This window comes from Cladophialophora bantiana (genome assembly GCF_000835475.1).
Source record: "Cladophialophora bantiana CBS 173.52 unplaced genomic scaffold supercont1.9, whole genome shotgun sequence".
NCBI classification, from domain to species: Eukaryota; Fungi; Ascomycota; class Eurotiomycetes; order Chaetothyriales; family Herpotrichiellaceae; genus Cladophialophora; species Cladophialophora bantiana.
This window is the reverse complement of record NW_015971583.1, coordinates 545,311-562,016: the sequence shown is the minus strand read 5'-3', so window position 1 is coordinate 562,016 and position 16,706 is coordinate 545,311. Positions and strand designations below refer to the sequence as shown.

The 16,706-nt window shown below is 53.8% G+C and overlaps 7 protein-coding genes across 7 annotated transcripts; 5 read left to right on the top strand and 2 right to left on the bottom strand.

The window, feature by feature from the left end:
• Nucleotides 1-1,058: 1,058 nt before the first annotated feature.
• Z519_06497 (uncharacterized protein) lies at nt 1,059-3,128 on the top strand (the record flags this gene model as incomplete). The annotated part of the gene is made up of 6 exons (XM_016764237.1): nt 1,059-1,086; nt 1,135-1,164; nt 1,214-1,397; nt 1,577-1,779; nt 1,955-2,867; nt 2,936-3,128. 6 exons carry the CDS (start codon nt 1,059-1,061, stop codon nt 3,126-3,128), a joined length of 1,551 nt encoding a protein of 516 aa, XP_016619319.1.
• Nucleotides 3,129-4,488: 1,360 nt separating this feature from the next.
• Nucleotides 4,489-5,764, top strand: Z519_06496 (uncharacterized protein; the record flags this gene model as incomplete). The annotated part of the gene is made up of 2 exons (XM_016764236.1): nt 4,489-5,141; nt 5,347-5,764. 2 exons carry the CDS (start codon nt 4,489-4,491, stop codon nt 5,762-5,764), a joined length of 1,071 nt encoding a protein of 356 aa, XP_016619318.1.
• Nucleotides 5,765-7,106: 1,342 nt separating this feature from the next.
• On the top strand, nt 7,107-7,970 carry Z519_06495 (uncharacterized protein; the record flags this gene model as incomplete). Its single annotated transcript, XM_016764235.1, has 2 exons — nt 7,107-7,155; nt 7,300-7,970. The coding sequence occupies 2 exons, from the start codon at nt 7,107-7,109 to the stop codon at nt 7,968-7,970; spliced, it is 720 nt and encodes a 239-aa protein (XP_016619317.1).
• A 1,049-nt stretch (nt 7,971-9,019) lies between these two features.
• On the top strand, nt 9,020-10,392 carry Z519_06494 (uncharacterized protein; the record flags this gene model as incomplete). Its single annotated transcript, XM_016764234.1, has 2 exons — nt 9,020-9,558; nt 9,636-10,392. The coding sequence occupies 2 exons, from the start codon at nt 9,020-9,022 to the stop codon at nt 10,390-10,392; spliced, it is 1,296 nt and encodes a 431-aa protein (XP_016619316.1).
• Nucleotides 10,393-10,928: 536 nt separating this feature from the next.
• On the bottom strand, nt 10,929-11,987 carry Z519_06493 (uncharacterized protein; the record flags this gene model as incomplete). The annotated part of the gene is made up of 1 exon (XM_016764233.1): nt 10,929-11,987. One exon carries the CDS (start codon nt 11,985-11,987, stop codon nt 10,929-10,931), a length of 1,059 nt encoding a protein of 352 aa, XP_016619315.1.
• A 263-nt stretch (nt 11,988-12,250) lies between these two features.
• Z519_06492 (uncharacterized protein) lies at nt 12,251-14,089 on the bottom strand (the record flags this gene model as incomplete). The annotated part of the gene is made up of 1 exon (XM_016764232.1): nt 12,251-14,089. One exon carries the CDS (start codon nt 14,087-14,089, stop codon nt 12,251-12,253), a length of 1,839 nt encoding a protein of 612 aa, XP_016619314.1.
• A 1,084-nt stretch (nt 14,090-15,173) lies between these two features.
• On the top strand, nt 15,174-16,610 carry Z519_06491 (uncharacterized protein; the record flags this gene model as incomplete). The annotated part of the gene is made up of 1 exon (XM_016764231.1): nt 15,174-16,610. The coding sequence occupies one exon, from the start codon at nt 15,174-15,176 to the stop codon at nt 16,608-16,610; it is 1,437 nt and encodes a 478-aa protein (XP_016619313.1).
• Between the last annotated feature and the right edge of the window lie 96 nt (nt 16,611-16,706).

Below are 16,706 nucleotides of genomic sequence, written 5' to 3'. Positions count from 1 at the left end.
TTAGAAGACCCAACCTGAGGGTCTGCAGCAGCGGCAGAACCATGGTTGAGCGCCAGATGAAATCTCAATTCCTGCTGGCTGCCTTCCTTCTTCCTGCATAGGCGGCAATCCAAAGGTAATGCAGGAGAAGTCAAGCCGGTCGTGCTCATCTACCTTTGATCTCTTTGTTGTTGCACGTGTGGTATGGCATTTCTTTGTCATCGTTGCTGCACGTTGCCGCATGCTAATCTCCGCAGAGGTACGGTACCCTGGCTGGAGATGCGAAAACGCAGCTCCGATTGGAAGTTGCGGCTTCAAATGGCTTCCAACGTCAACCAAGACGCTCGCTTGACATACCACGGCCAGCGGGAATGTGGGAAGATGTATGCGTGTGAAGAAAACGAGACCATCTCTTGCGTCACCCCTGGCAAGGCTCAGGTGGAAGCTCTTGCTATCAGCCACTCTTAGGAACCCAGGAGTGATTGTCCCGGTCGGCTTCACAAGCAATCCCTGGTCGAAGTTCCGCCACTGCAACGGCAATGGTGCATGTGGTGGAGAGGGAAGGAAGAAGAAACGAAAATCGTCGCAAGTGAATTCACTGAGACGGCGGCATTTAGGTTCGCGGGGCTGCGCTAATTTGGGCAAAGGTGCTGCCTTAGTCAACGCCGAATAGGAGTTCTCGGTGGGAGCCCGTACACCGATTCAGCTGATTTATGCCAGTGTGTTTCCTTCGAGAAATGTCCTACGAACGAACCGACATAAGAAGGAAAGACGGGATCGGGACCGCAGCCACACAGCGAACACCAAAGCGTCGATAGATCTCCACAACGAGCCAATCCAAAGGCTCCCGCAGAGTCCGCACTTGGCGTATCCAGTACCGAAGATCCTCGCTGATAGCCGCTGGTAGGCGAGCTGCCTAAAGTTTCCCCCCTGTGAGGCCGACCAGGGGCTCGGAGTGCTTAGTGCACATCGAATGGGCTTTGGACATCCAAAAGAAATTTTTTTTCAGGCAGCGCTGAAAACTTGGGATGCTGTGCATTTGTATGAATGACAGTTAAAGAGACTATATCCCGCGAAAGATGGATGTGACGGCTATGACAACAGCGGGTAAGTCTGGCGATCATCTGGTCTGCTGCCTTGTCTAACCATCAGTAGAGAGAGATGGTGAATTGGCTCTAACGAGAAGTATGTTGTACAAGTTCTGGTTTCCCCTCTAAAACTGATGTGTCCCTAGTGATGAGCAATTTGTCCTCGTGTCATGTTCCCGAAGCTCGGGTTTTGATAATCATGACCGGAGGTACTATCTCCATGCAAAGGTCTCCCAACGGTCTTATTCCCGCTCGAAACTTTTTGGAAAGATGCATGGCGCCCCGACCGGAATTCAACGATGGAGAGACCCATGATCCCATTTCTGTAAGGTTTCACGATGGGCCCGGTGGACTGGGCGAGCTCCAGAGTTTGCGGACGCCAACGAGCGTCTACGGGAAACGAGTCAGGAAAGTTCGCCATCTTCAAAATCCAGACCTTCGTCGTATAACGCTTCGAAACGCGCCTTGCTGCAAACATGTAGATTGAGGCGTTGCTAATACTTCCACAGATATGCCGTACTGGAATTCGAACCACTTCTCGACTCGTCCTCCATCGACAGCAAGGGTTGGGCCGAGATTGCGCAAACGATATTTCGCAACTACAAGTTGTTCGACGGCTTTGTCGTGCTTCACGGCACAGACAGTCTTGCATACACCTGTTCAGCTCTTAGTTTCATGTTGCAAAACCTGGGCAAGCCTGTCATACTCACGGGTAAGTTGTGTTACCAACAAATCTTGCTGTGGGACGGGGGTTCTGCTCCAGGACGACCGTCTAACACAGCTCTCTTAAGGCATCGTCGGCGACAATCTCTGTCACGTGCAGAAGAAGAAAATAGTCAACTGGCTTTGGTGGAAAATATGTGTGGCTGGAGCTGACTTTTTCGAAGGATCCCAGGTACCATTCTCGGAGCGCAAAAATGATGCTCTCGAGAACCTCCTCGACTCCCTGGACATAGCTGGGCACTTCATGATTCCCGAGGTTTGTCTCTGCTTCAACTCGACTTTATTTCGGGGCAACCGAACCACAAAGGTATCTGCAAGCGCGTTTGATGCATTTGCATCTCCGAATTTTCCTCCATTGGCCAAAATCACCGCAGTGGGTACCCATGTTGAATGGAACTCTGTCAAAAGGTCGACCTCACTTGAAGCCTTTAGCATTCAATCAGACCTTGAGATTCACCATGTGGCCTGTTTGCGCATCTTCCCGGGCATCAAACCGAAAATGGTAGAAGCTGTTCTGCGGACCGAAGGCCTTCGTGGCCTTGTGCTCGAGACATTTGGTGCCGGCAACGCCCCCAGTGGACACGACAACAAATTGACCCAGGTCATCTCTGACGCTGTTCAACGTGGCATCGTGATTGTGAATGTCACTCAATGTTTGACTGGCAGTGTCAACCCGCTTTATGCACCTGGAATGGTCCTTGGCCGAGCTGGCGTTGTTGCGGGCGGCGATATGACAAGCGAAGCAGCTTTGACCAAACTGTCTTACCTTCTGGCCCTTCCCGGAGCCTCGCCAGAATCGGTAGCCAAAGACATGGCGACATCCATTCGTGGTGAGCTTTCGGAGCACGCGGGTACCATTTTCAAACATCCGACTGGCGAGTTATCATCCCCTGTCACTCAGCTTACAGCAATCGCATACGCGATTGCCAGTGGAGATATTGAGAAAGTGAAAGACATCCTTCGTAACGACAACCAACTAATAAACCGGGCCGACTACTCCGGAAACACGCCCGTCCATCTGGCGGCAACTGGGCCCAATATTGCGATCCTTCGGCATCTGCTCTCACTGGGTGCATCGTAAGTTTGGACAAGTCAATGTCGTCTGATCCTGTCCATATCGATACAGGCTAACAGATCTTTCACAGGGTACACATCCGCAACCACACCGGATCAGGCAGGACACCCCTGTTTCTGGCTGCCAACGCTGGCTTATTACCGCACGTAATGCTTTTGAGACAGGCGGGCGGACATCTCCATGCCGAAGAATTGGAGACGGCAAGACTCCACGCGAGCCAACGACCAGAGGTGTGGAAACATGCGGGCCTGGAAGTGCCCTAAAAGACCTGGAGATGCGGGTGTCAAATGGGCGTCAAAGAGCCTTCTCAGGCCCTAGCGCAACTTTTCCAGCCTCCAGCCGTTCTGGCACATGGTTTCCCCCAACCGCCATGTTGGTGTGCCTGGTTGGCCGCCCATTGGGTGCTACTAAGACTTGGAGCTAAGTACACCAGGCCCGAACTCCCCTCTGGGAAACAATGCCAGATCACCTGGAGGATAGAATGGTTTCTGCTGGCATTCGTGCCTCGTGGCAATACGGGACGCTACTGCTTGCACTCGCTAAAACAGGAGATGGCCAGCCATGAGAACGCCTAGCAACCCAATCGTCCGATCGACAAAACTCACGACATTGTTCGACAGGCTTGCGACAACTCCAACACAATGGGGCCGCGGAGGTGTCTGGGGTCGAGATTGACACGTCTAACCTTGGTACCCGCCCACGGCGGCTTATGTTGTCCTCGAAGCTGGAGCCACCAGAGCGGGATTGGGACACTTGGAACCAGACAGTCATACCTGCGACACCCACCAACTACCTGCTTCATCTGAATGACATGGTCACCAGTTGACCCTAGGCCATCGGGTAAAAGGCGCCACTGACGAAGACCTGGACCGGTATCGAACTAGGCGAGCCGAACCCAGCTTGGGACAGTGTAAAAGCCGGACGCGACCCTTGAGCTGTTTGCCACTTTCTCCCCCGCCTTTTTCATAACCTGGCAGGGCCCCCCGCATTTCATTTGCCAACTGTGCCTGACAGACCAGCCGTATGGCGGAAGTCGGCTCTCACCTCCTCGTCACCTCCCTGCGGTGTCGTTGTGTTACCGCCCGCCCAACAAATGGAATCTATTTCGAAGAGAAATGATGGATTCGGGTTGTTCTTCCTTACGGGCGGGCACTTGAATCCGTCCTAATGTCGTGCTCAGCGATGGACCCAGCACCCCGCTGCTACATTTCACTCCGGTTACGTAAAGGATAAGCTGCATCAGGTTTGGCGGTGATAGACCTTTTTCGCACACGTCGCAGAATTTGCGCACCCATAGGGTCCTCGAATAATGGGACCGAATTGACGCACGGAGTTCTAGTACTCTCTTGCCCGTTATGGCGGAATGGGTTTTTCTGGTTGTCCTCTAATCGCATGATACCCAGAAAACATTCTGGAAAGTACGGTGTGGTCCTAATTTCCCTTTTCTATTCTATCTTGACCATACTGACAACACCGTCAGCCAACGCAGATTTCTTTTTTGATGCTCCCTTGATCCTTTGAACGGTTATAATATTACTTCATTCTTGCGCCAAACTCACAGGCCCATCGTCCCATCCAAATTTTCAGATCCAGGCGTTGACTGTCTGACCTCTCTAGGCATATATGCGCCACATGCCCAATAGAAACAAGACCATTGCCATTGTCAACGGTACAGGTCGTCAGGCTGCGTCAGTCATTCGGGCAGTCACAGCCGTCGGCTATGCTGTCCGGGCCCAGGTCCATTCAATAGAAGGTCTGGTGGCTGAGGAGCTTGCCGATTTACCAAATGTCAGCCTGTTCGAGGGACCCTTGTTGAACAACCAAGTCCTCATCGACACAATCTTTGAAGGTGCTCAGATTGCCTTCATAAACACCAATCCTTTGGGTGGCGATGAGATCAAGATAGGCAAGGCCCTGGCCAATGCGGCCAAGAAGCGCAACATACAGCATTTCATTTATAGCAGCATGCCCGATCATTCAATACACAATCCACGCTGGCCGGCTCTTCCCCTTTGGGCCTGCAAGTTTACAGTCGAGAACTACATTCGGCAGCTTGGCCTCCCAGCGACGTTTGTCTATGCTGGAATCTACAACAACAACTTCACCAGCTTACCGTACCCTTTGTTCTGCATGGATTTCAAGGACGACGGAACTCTTGAATGGCGAGCACCTTTTCATCCAGATACCAAATTACCATGGCTAGATGCAGAGCACGACGTCGGGCCAGCTGTTTTGCAGATCTTCAAAGATGGACCTGGCAAGTGGAATGGGCACAGGTACGTTGCAACGACTTTTCTTTACCACCCTCGCTCGATTCTGTAACACGGGCTCGTCTGCGCCTCCTCAAAAAGTCAAGACCTCAGAAGGTTTTGCCCGGAAAACTTTTCCGATGTTACATGGACTGGTCGATCATCACCACTTTTGGCGAGGTCGATCATGAGAAACAAGACAACAATTTGGGCTGACAATCTGATTTACTAGGATCGCGCTTGCATTCGAGATGCTCTCACCCATACAAGTCTGCCAGGCATTTGAGAAAGCACTAGAGCGACCGTGCAAATATGTTTTCCAAAAACGTATTGAGGTGAAAGTGCCCATCCCGAACGGATACAGAGAGCAGCTTGCGGGTATCGAAATCCTCTTTGGAGAGTGCAATGCCCCTTACTTTCCCGGTCCTGATTTTGAGTACGATATAAGGCGCAAGGGCAGCAATGATACGATTACAGGAAGAAGCAGCAACGAGGCGTCTCGCAAAACCAAACCTGGCAAATTGACGGATGAAGCCCGATCCCTTTGGCCCCCATATAGATCCATCTACGAGTATGCAAGAGAGGCCTTTGTCATTGAGGAAGAGGCGAATGGGAAAACTTGGATGATCGATAAAAGCGTCAGCACTTGAAAGACCGGGCATATGTCCCCCAGATCGAATGATTCTTATGACCTTGACGACCTTGTGGTATATAGGTTTTGTGATTGGGACAAGCATAGCATTGGAATGCATTTGTTTCGGGTTATGGTAAGGAAATTCAAGGACAGTTTGCATTGGATCCGGAACGGCAGGGGACGAGGGATCACACCGTCTCGATAGACCCGTGCCTTTGTATCGACCATTATTGTTTCCGACTGCAGACTTGGAGTACAAATGAGATATTTCCGACACCCCTCAATAGGCATTATTGCTTGTCTATGCACTTCTTAAACAGAACGTGGCTTTAAAGATTGATTGCCCTCGACCACCCAAAGGAAAGTTGTATTCCAGTGGCGTTGAGCGTCTTACACTTCTTGTCTTCGTAGTGTCCACATCCATCAAAGCGCACGGCGACCTGTCATTGCTGTCCTCGCTCAGTTACGTTGTAATGCGTGCTCAAGCCTCCATGGTCCCTCAGGCGTGCACTCGATGCCCATCACTGTCGAGGCCCAGAAAGCACAACTCGAACACTCTAGGCCCTCATGCCCGGAATCAAGGCGACCCTGCCCCCCGAACGTTTTCTCACCCCCCCCCGGGCACATACTCATAGTTGTGTCACTGCTCAAGCAACTATGGTGCCACCAACTACCTCGTAGCCCGGGATGGGTGCCTAAAGGTTGCAGCGGGGTCCTCCACAAAGTCCCCCTGGATGGCTGGGAATCGGGAATCTGGAATCTGTCAGCGGCTTCTCTCTTTTGATGTCTCCTTTGGCATCAACCCTCGCCATCATTGCCGGGTGTTCTGGATTCCCCACGTGGTAGAAAGGACCGCGCAAAGGGACTAGGACAGAATATTTTGTGGAGAGATCTGCGGCAGGGTGATAGGCACCAAGGTCCCAGGTCCCAGTGTAGGAAAGCGTCAAGCTGTGTAAAGGAGCTGACTAAGGCACTTACTTACTGTACGGTTAAAAGGTTGGAATTTTGTTGAGGCTGCAGGCCCCCTTTTCCCATCTTCCTCAACGCCTAGATTCCTATTCTTTTGCTGTTCCTTGATTGCCCCCTAGAACGATAGACGTGTTTCCAGATGTTCAGTTACGCTTACCACTCTTTGTAGAACTTTCTAACTGGTTGCTCTCGCGCTTGCCGTCTTCAGGCTGGAGCTGTCATCTCAACAACGAGCGCCGCATCTAATAGAGGACACGTATCCGGGAGCCAGAAGCGGGACAGGTGGATGGCTGTGTAAGACAACTTTCAAAGTTGGCTCGCGAGATTGCTCAGAGACGACGGTGCTTCTCTGGTTGAGCCGAATACTTCTTTTGTGGCTGTGGGCCAGCATGTCCGACAAAGACGCCGCTACGCCTCGACTGTTCCTAATACGCCACGGTAAGGTTCTCTGTACCTTGTTTGAGATGGCCTCTGCCCTGTGGCGCAGGGTCGACTGTCGTGCTGTTCTCAGGACAAATATTCGTCTCTTCTCCTTTTCTTGGACAGCCCGCATTTTGTGCTTACGCAAGCCACCCTGAATAGGTGAAACTGAATGGTCTCGTAATGGGCGATTCACGGGCATTACCGACCTTCCTCTTCTTCCAGAAGGCGAAGAGAAGATCCGCCAAACAGCCGCCGTGGTGTTCGGTCCTGGACGCTTGATCGACCCCAGCAAGGTCGCGTACATCGCCTGCAGCCCGAGACAACGCGCACAACGGACGCTCCAGCTACTGTTAGAGCAAATTCAAGACTTGAGCGCACGGACAGCGGTCACGGAGAAGATCCATACGACTGAAGACATCGCGGAATGGGGCTACGGCGACTACGAAGGCCTCCTGCAGCATCAGATCGAAGAACTCCGCCAATCTAGGGGTCTGGACAAGGATCGGCCCTGGGATATCTGGCGGGACGGATGTGAGGGCCCTGGCGGCCACTCTCCAGCCCAAGTCACGGAGCGACTAGACCGGCTTATATCCCAGGTGACATCGATGCACAGGCAAGGACTGCAGAGGGGGGATCGAAAATGTGACGCCGTGGTTGTCGCGCATGGCCACATCCTACGAGCGTTTGTGAAGAGATGGTTGAAGCTTGACATGGACGCCCAGATGGAGATGATGCTTGAGCCTGGAGGCGTTTGCGGGTTGAGTTATGCCCACGGTGATGTCGAGTACAGGGCCGTGCTTGTGGGAATGAGTTTCCCGGCCTCTCTATGAGCTGTTTCTTTTTTCCTCCGAGGTAAAAGGACCCTGGTTGCTTGCTGGATTAGAAATAGATTGAATAGACCTCTCTCCTCGGCACTTATCGCAGCAGTTACTGGATGTGAGCGGCATCTGACGTCAAGGGCGTGATAAGGGGACTTCGGTCTGTCCGGTTAAAAAGGAGAAAAGCTTATCGCAGCGTCTCTGGCCTCTCCAGCATCTCCAGCATTTCGCAGCTCGCCTATTCTGCACGTCTGCTATCCACCTTGTCCATTGCAACAGCGAGCTTCTCTCCCTGATATCAGCTGCCAAACACCACTCGCTTCGCCGCCGAGCTGCTTTGCCGAATGCTAATATCGACCCCGCGTCATCTAACCAAGAGGGAAGCTTCCTCAGCCTTGTTGGTCAACAAAAGGTAGGTCTGCCACTGGGCTGTTGCTTTGTGAGTCTCATTATTTCCTTATCACATATTCGGTGCTGAATGGGAGCTCCGAAGATCGCAGCAAGCTTCTAATCCAAGTCTAGCCGCTGCATAGATAACGGCGTGGGATTGAGAGCCTGCTGGCACAAACCGGGCACAAAGCTAACTTAGATCTGCATAAACAACCCTCATGCGACCCAGGCCATCTACACCGTGCAGAGATAACATCCCGATCTTCCAGGAACATGCTTAACCATGGCCAATTGCTGGTCCGGTTGCTTGTGTCCCTACAAGCTTCTAAGCAAGGTACCCAAGGTCCCCGGGATCGAGCCATCCAGCCGAGTTCTGCGGCTTGTCGTCATCCTTTTCAAGCCGCTCACCTCCGATGGGGGTCGATGGGAGTCGATGCGTCGAGGACGTTGATTACCCAGCTGCTTGACGCACGAAAGCAGCAGCCCTTACCGAAGAATGATGGGATCGTGAAGCTCCCAGCGTGGGCAACAAAAGGTAGGTACCATCCCTCTCTTGCGGTGAGTCTCCGCGATCAACTTTTCCCCCTGCTCGCGTGCTCGAGCAGAGAAAGCTATCTTGGGCCTGGCCGTCCGTTCTGGTAGAGACGAGTTTCTCCCAAAATCTGTCTGCCATGCATATCTTTAGCTTCTTCAAGCTGCTTCTTGCAGCAGCAAGTCTGATTTCGACATCGACGGCATCCCCCATAGAAAGACACACCAATGTTGTCAGGCGGGCTGCACCCATCTCCCCGAAAGTTGTCATCATCAGCATGTTTGCCCCAGAAGCAGAAGTCTGGTACGGCATTAAAGAGTTCGATCTCCTCGCCCAGAACATCACAGTCCCCGGTCTCTCCCCTCTTTTTCCCGAGGTCCACTGTACCGCCAAAGGTGATGTCTGTCAGGTTGTCACTGGGGAGTCGGAAATCAACGCGGCCTCGACCATCAGCGCCTTTGTGCACAGTCCCAAGTTCGACCTCACCAAGACATACTTCATGGTTGCCGGAATTGCGGGGGTCAATCCGAAGGCGGCGACCCTTGGAGCCGTGACCTTTGCCAAATACGCGGTCCAGGTCGCGTTGCAATACGAGTTTGACATGAGAGATATGCCCTCGAATTTCACAAGCGGGTATATCCCATTTGGCGTGACCGCTCCAGACGACTATCCTACAACGTGAGTGGCCCCAAGTCGGTGTCAGGAACGTGGGGAACACGCAGACAAGAGGCTAACATACATAATCATCCATTTAGGATCTATGGGACTGAAGTGTTCGAGGTCAACGAGGCCCTCCGAGACGTGGCCATCAGCCTCGCTTCCGGCGCCAAACTCAACGACACGGCGGCCAGTCAACAGTACCGAGCCAAATATGCCCAGGAATCCCTCTACGCCGCGGGGGCGCAGGCGCCGAGCGTCCTGGGCTGCGACGTCGCGACCTCGGACGTGTACTACTCGGGCACGCACCTGTCGGAGGCGTTTGAAAACACGACGACCATCTGGACCAACGGGTCGGGCATCTACTGCACGACGGCGCAGGAGGACAACGCGAGCCTGGAAGCCATCATGCGCGCCGCGGCCAAGAACCTGACGGATTTCTCGCGCGTCATCGTCATGCGCACGGCCTCGGACTTTGACCGCCCTCCCCCGGGCGTCAGCCAGATCCAGAACCTCCTGTACATCAACCAGGGCGGCTTCACGCCGGCCATCCAGAACATCTATCTGGCCGGCGTCCGCGTCATCGAGGGCATCCTCGCCGGGTGGACCAGCACCTTTGCGACGGGCGTGCCTGCCACAAACTACGTAGGCGACATCTTCGCCACGCTGGGCGGGACACCCGACTTTGGCCAGCCAAGCCAGTTCATCACCAAGACTGTGAGACGGAGGGACGTTGGGGCTGGGTTCCCAGGCCAAGAGGAACATCAGCTCCAGGGGAACTTGAGGATGCGGAGGGCGGCAGAGAGCGCGCGCAGGCGCCTTGCCGCCGCGCAGGCGAGGGGTATTGTCTTGTGATGCAACCGGTGTTGAAGATGTGATGTGATGTGATGTGATGATCGATGTGGGGGACAGCGCCTGCTTCTCCATATATCTATGCATATGTGCTATATATCTATGTATATATGTATACGTGCGCAATAGTCCACATCGTCTCTCCCGTCGTCGACGGTCGATTCATGCGTCAACGAGAAGAAGGTATTACAAGCACAGCGTGGGCGTGTCTTCGTGTCCGTGCGAAAACAGCGGACATCGGCGATTCCGAAGGTACGGAGTACTCTGTATTCCCTATATACCGCCACCGCCACCGCCTTGAAGCCGCTTTGATTGTGTAAGGTATTTTCGTCGCTCGTTGAGATCTCTGTCGGAAGACGGACAGAGTAGCATATGAGTACGAGGAGAAGGAGAAGGAGAAGTAGCTGCTCTGTATATGCCATCCATCTTTTTTTCCCTCCCATCCAGTTCATGCCAACCCGTATCTACCGACCCCTGGGCATTTCAACGTCGACATCTACATGGCCACCATCCAAGTCTCGTCTAGGTGTCTTGACTTCTCACTTCTTTCCCTTCCCTTTGCCCCCTCCTTTTGTCTTGCCCGTCTCCTTGTCCTTCTCCTTCGCCTCTCCATGGTCCCTCGAAAACCCGCCCTTGACCAAACTCTCCCTCGCCACCTGATTAATCAATCGAAACCTGTCCGGCCCAAGTTTGACCCCGCCGTACCACCGCGTCACCACGACCATGCAGTTCCACACATCCATGAGCTGCATCAAATGCAGGAGCCGACCCCCCGCGGCAGTCTCGCCGTCGTCGTCCGAGTCCTGGATCGTGATCACCGCGCCGGTCTGCGAATTAGCTGACTGTATGCGCCAGGCGCTTATGTTGTGCGTGGCACTCGCGACTTTTTTGTTGGAGGAGAGGAGGTGCGAGATGGAGGATTGCGCTTCGTCCAGGGACCGCACGGGGCAGGCGCGCGCGACAAAGGTGGACTTGTTGACTGTGAGGGGATCGGAAAGGGTCCAATTTGGAGGCGGCGCATCTGATGAGGAGGCTATGGCGGCGTTAGAGGGAATATCCATGGGAGTGGGAGGGTCGTTGCCGTGGTCAGCAGGGAGGGCGTGGTCATGATGGTGAATTGATGGATGCGTGTGCGAGGATGAGGCAGCAGACCTATTCGTGTCCGTAGTGTCTTGCTCGACGGCCTGAGTCGTCGCAAGTTCACCGTGTTCGCCTTCATTTTGCCTCTGATAGAGCAGGGGACCGGCCTCCTCGGCCAGATCGAACAAACACACCTGACCCTCAGTCCACACGCTCGCCAGCACGTCGCGGACGATGTGCACGGCGACCTCACCCTCACCCTTTCGCCCACTATCACCTGTTGACTGCGTCTTTAATATCTCGGGAGGCACATCAGGGTAGTCAACCGGGAAGGAGATGAGCAAGGAGATTTCCGATCCTGGCAGGCGCAGAATCCCGGTGATATGGGGTTCAGTGGCAGCTTGGAGGACAACAGTATCCGGGCCATAGATCGAGTTCAACGCTTCGACCTCGTCGGCAAGAGCGACGTTGGGGGCCGCAATGCCGTCGTCAACGTGACTGCCATCTCCCGAAGGCATGGGTTGGAGGAAAGAAGCGGCAAGGAACTGCACGAGAAAGTGGTTGAGGGCGAAGATGGGAGAGCGTCTCGGGAAAGTTGCCTCTCCTCTAATGAAGTATCACAGCAAATCCGAGGCCTTGTTCAGCCTCGTCCAGCCTTGTCCAGATGCCCGCCTTATGAGCAGTTGGACGAGCAGTCATGAAAGCAGTCATAACAATAAGTGATGCCCGAGTCCGCCGACCCAACAAACCGATCAAAAATCCATTCCGGCATTCACTTGTATCAAGCAACAAGATCGATCTCCTTATTCACATCCCCCCCCGGATCCTTTCCGCGTCCTATCCTTGACTTCTGCCTTATCTCCTTCCAAGAGCTCTTGAGTCGCAATCTCCAGACATCACTGTCATAGTTGATGGGCGACTCAGCGCCCGTAAAGATGAAAATGTCATAGACGCTTGCACCTGCGAGCCCACCCGTCATCGTCCCGATCCAAGGGCCCCAAAACCACCATCCATGATCCTGCTTAAACACATCGAGACCGAGGCCAGCGGCCATCATTATTAGACGAGGCCCGAAGTCCCGCGCAGGGTTGAGAGCGGCGCCAGTGTTGTAGGAGAAGGCCATGCCCAGCACCATGACCAGCAGGGAAATGATGAATGCATGCATTCCTGCTCCCGGCGGGGCGTTGTCGTCATCCCCTAACGCAAGAACGGAGCAGGCCGCAATTGCGGTGGCGATGAATTCGTTGAAGAAGGCAGCGGCATTGTTCAAATCTCCACGGGGCCGTGTCCAAAAGGCAGGGCCAATGCGAACAATGTCTGAGGCAGTGTACGCCTGGATGGCGTCATTGTAGAGACCGTAGACGATGGCGGACGCCGCGATGCTGCCAAGAAACTGAGCAGCCATATACTTCCAGCAATCGGTCCATGGAAAGCCACGGAAGATAGCGAGGACGAGTGAGATTGTGGGATTTAAATGAGCGCCGGATACCCCACCCGCAATGTAGATTCCTATCATCACCCCTAAGCCCCATGCCATGTACGCGGTGAGAAGACTTCCATAGTCGCTACCCGCCGTCATATGAACAATGGATCCCGACAGACCGAGTGTCATGAAGACCAGGGTACCGAGGAACTCTGCGAGTGGCTTTCGATATTTATGCCTGATGGGTCCCCAAGCATTGTGGAATTCCGGTTGAGGTGACTCCTCAGGTTGCGAGAACCGGTGTATCAAAGTGTCTTCTAATGTATGATACTCTTCCCAGTCGATGTTCGGTGGATACTGTCTCAAGTCACTTTCGTCCCCAGCCGTATCTGCCAATTGCTGTAGTCGTCGCCGTGCTGACTCAACAGCGGACTCACTACCCACCCCCCGTTCCAAGTCCTGTCCAGCGACCAAAGAGTCGTGGCCTGTCGAACCGCGAGGAGAAGTGTACCGGCGCGCATCAGTCCCGTGGGATTCCTCGCTTCTTCTCTGTCCCTGCACAGATGATGTAGGGGCTTTGTCATGTGCACTAATATTCTCAACAGCCAACTCGCGTTCCCTCTGCCTCGTTTTTGTGCCGAGAATGCCGGGTTGTTGGACGGGATTGTGCGGGACGATAGGCTCGCTCAGATATGAAGATGCGTTGGCGGTGGTGGCTCGGCGAAGGAGATCGGGTTCACGGGTAGACGATCGAGTATCGGCCCTTGTTCGGGACGGATGATGTTCCTGCTCTCCGTGTCTGGCGGGACTAACCTCGATTCGAGGAGCTGGCTGCGTCGCTGTTGATGTTTGTTGATGCGCAGGTTCGCGCGAATGGCGGCCGGTTGTTGTTGCCGTTGGCTCACCTGTAGATTCTCCATCTTGCCTCGTGGCTCGGGATCGCATTCCTGGACGCATGACCCGTGGCAAAGGGGCAGCCAATCCCCAAATTGGCTCGTTGGATGGTTGTCCATGTTGGGGACAATAGTCTTGATATTCCTGACTGACAAAGCTCCCCTGGTCTCTCGACGGATGGCTAGCTCTGGGGCCTGCGAGAGAGAAAGGGACAGATTCCTGCGTAGGGACAGATCTTATTCTTCTCCCGTCATACGCAAATGAGAGAGGACTAGCTCGCACTGAAGGGAAATTTTGTGACATTGCGTTCGATGGTGCTGAATGATACTTTACACAAAAGAGGCATCACGAACACCAAAACAATAGACCATTAAGAGACAAAGAGCAAGATAGTCCAGAGGAGTCCGAAATAAGAAACATCGACTCACGGGCAGTCCAGCCGGGGCAGCCAGGGTCAGAGATCAGCGGCGAGCAGCCTCTGGAGCTTGTGGAGCGGTGGTCAGGAACGCTCAAGTTGAGGTTCCTTTGGCTCCTTCCGTCCTATGACGACTGGCACCCAACGGCAGACAAGATCCAAGCGAATGTGAAGGAATCATCGATCATCGATTATTGTGTCTCTGTCAGTGAAAGTTCGGGAGCACGAGGGATCTTCCCCCTCTCGGTCCACAAGAAGACAACAGGCGCACGAGGCTGGAGAACCAGGAACGTCATGGCGAACGAAGATCATGGATCGGCGACCCTCAGCCGTCCACCAGAGCAGCTCGTTGAATTGGTTGAGAGTTGGGGTATTGAAGATTAAATAATGGACATGGGGTTCGAAGCCAGCGAGCCATGTAAGAGTGATGGGTTGATGAAGACGACGATGACGATGGCGAAGCTGAAGACGATTGAGGAAGATGCAAAGTGACCGAAGCGGGTAGGCCACGAAACTGGGCTTTGCAAGTTCCAGCCTGCGCCTCTTTCTTCGTTTCGCTGCACCTCCAACCACCTCCTCTCCGTGCTCATTCTTATCCTCGACACAATTCTCTGCTGCACATACCAATGACGCCTGTGACCTTATCCCCTGGATTTCCTGAGGGACAAATGCCACCTGGACCCTCCAACACGACCTTCGATCACTCGGATAGCGCTCCTCTCGGGAAATCAGGTGCCACGCATCCCAGAATTTCCCGACCCCCTCTAGAGGCGTATAGACATCAGTGAGAAGCGTATTTGCATATCCAAAGGGACGCCTAACTTCTGCCCAGAAGCGGGGGTGATGAGACGGCAATGGAGGACCGATGGCTGTTCATAAGGGAGGGCTTCGACGAAGGTTGACAGAGGCAGGAATTCTGACCCTTTTATTGCAATTACTCTTGTCTCGAGATCGCAAGTCAATATCCCAGCAATGGGCGGCAAATATCACATCAAAAACGGCACCGTCCTCTCCATCGACCCAGCTTTGGGCACAATCGAGAACTGCGACGTCCTCATCGACGACCATATCATCACTCACGTCGGCCCCAATCTCACACCTACCTCGCCAGAGCAATACGCCGTCATCGACGCCACTAACGCCATAATCTCCCCAGGCTTCGTCGACACCCACAGGCACACCTGGCAGACCCAACTGCGCACAATCTGCTCTGACCATGTCCTAGGTGACTACTTCCTCCACATCCGCAACATCTATGGCTCCTGCTACAGCGACAAAGACGCGTATCTGGGGAACTACTGCGGCGCTCTGGAAAGTATTGACAATGGAATTACTTTCCTAATTGATCACTCGCATATTATGAACTCTCCGGACCATGCCAATGCCGCGGTTAAGGGACTAAGGGATGCGAAGATCCGAGCGGTCTTTTGCTATGGATTGTACATCAATCCTGCCTGGCCGGGTTCTTGCATGGACCAGGATCGAGAGACCAAGACGCCTGAATGGAGGTTTGAAGATGCAAAGCGCGTGAGGGAGACGTTATTCCAGTCGAACAAGCTGACGGACCTGGTTCGTTTTGGTTTCGCACCTGCGGAAATCGAACGAGGGGGCATTGACGATGCCATCAAGGAAGTCGAGTTCGGTCGATCATTGGGTTCAGCGATCATCACCGGTCACGTGTCGATGGGTAAGTACGATCGCGGTTTACATTTGGTTCGGAACTTTGAAGAACGCAGTCTCCTCGGACCGGATCTTCTGTTCAGTCATTGTGCCAGTTTGCACGACGACGAGCTTGAGGCAGTTGGCAAACGTGGCGTTTCCCTCTCCAGCACCCCCGACACTGAAATACAGATGGGTATGGGCCACCCGATTGCCTTCAAGGCTAAAGGCAAAGGGTGCACCGCTAGCATTGGCATCGACGTGGTCTCGAATAACCCCGCCGATATGTTTCAACAGATGCGGTTGTTGCTTCAAGCCCAACGACACCTCGAACATTACGCACAGGACGGCCCCCCGTGGACTATCTCCAGAAGATGCGCCGAGGTTCTGGAGATGGCCACCATGGGCGGTGCGAAAGCCGTTGGATTAAAAGACGTCGTTGGGAGCATCACGCCTGGCAAGAGGGCGGACTTGATCATCACTCGATGCGACTCGACTAGGCTGACGCCGGTGCATGATCCTGCCGCCGCGCTAGTCCTGTACGCAAATGCCTCGGACATCGACACCGTCTTGATCGATGGCGAAATGGTGAAACACAAGGGTCAATTGGTCGGCGTCGATTGGCCAAAGGTCCGCGCCGAGCTGAGGGACTCGGCGGAGAATATTATGCAGCGTTCCAAGAAGGCCCCCTTTGAGCAGATCAAGGAGGGCGTCATTGCGACCATGAGAGCTTTTGCCGGCAGTGCCTAGGTGAGGACGTAGGATAGGCTGCTGTTCGTATATTACGCGGTAGCTCAATTGACAGTATGATGATGACAGGGCCATGCCTTTTTATAAGGGGGCCGT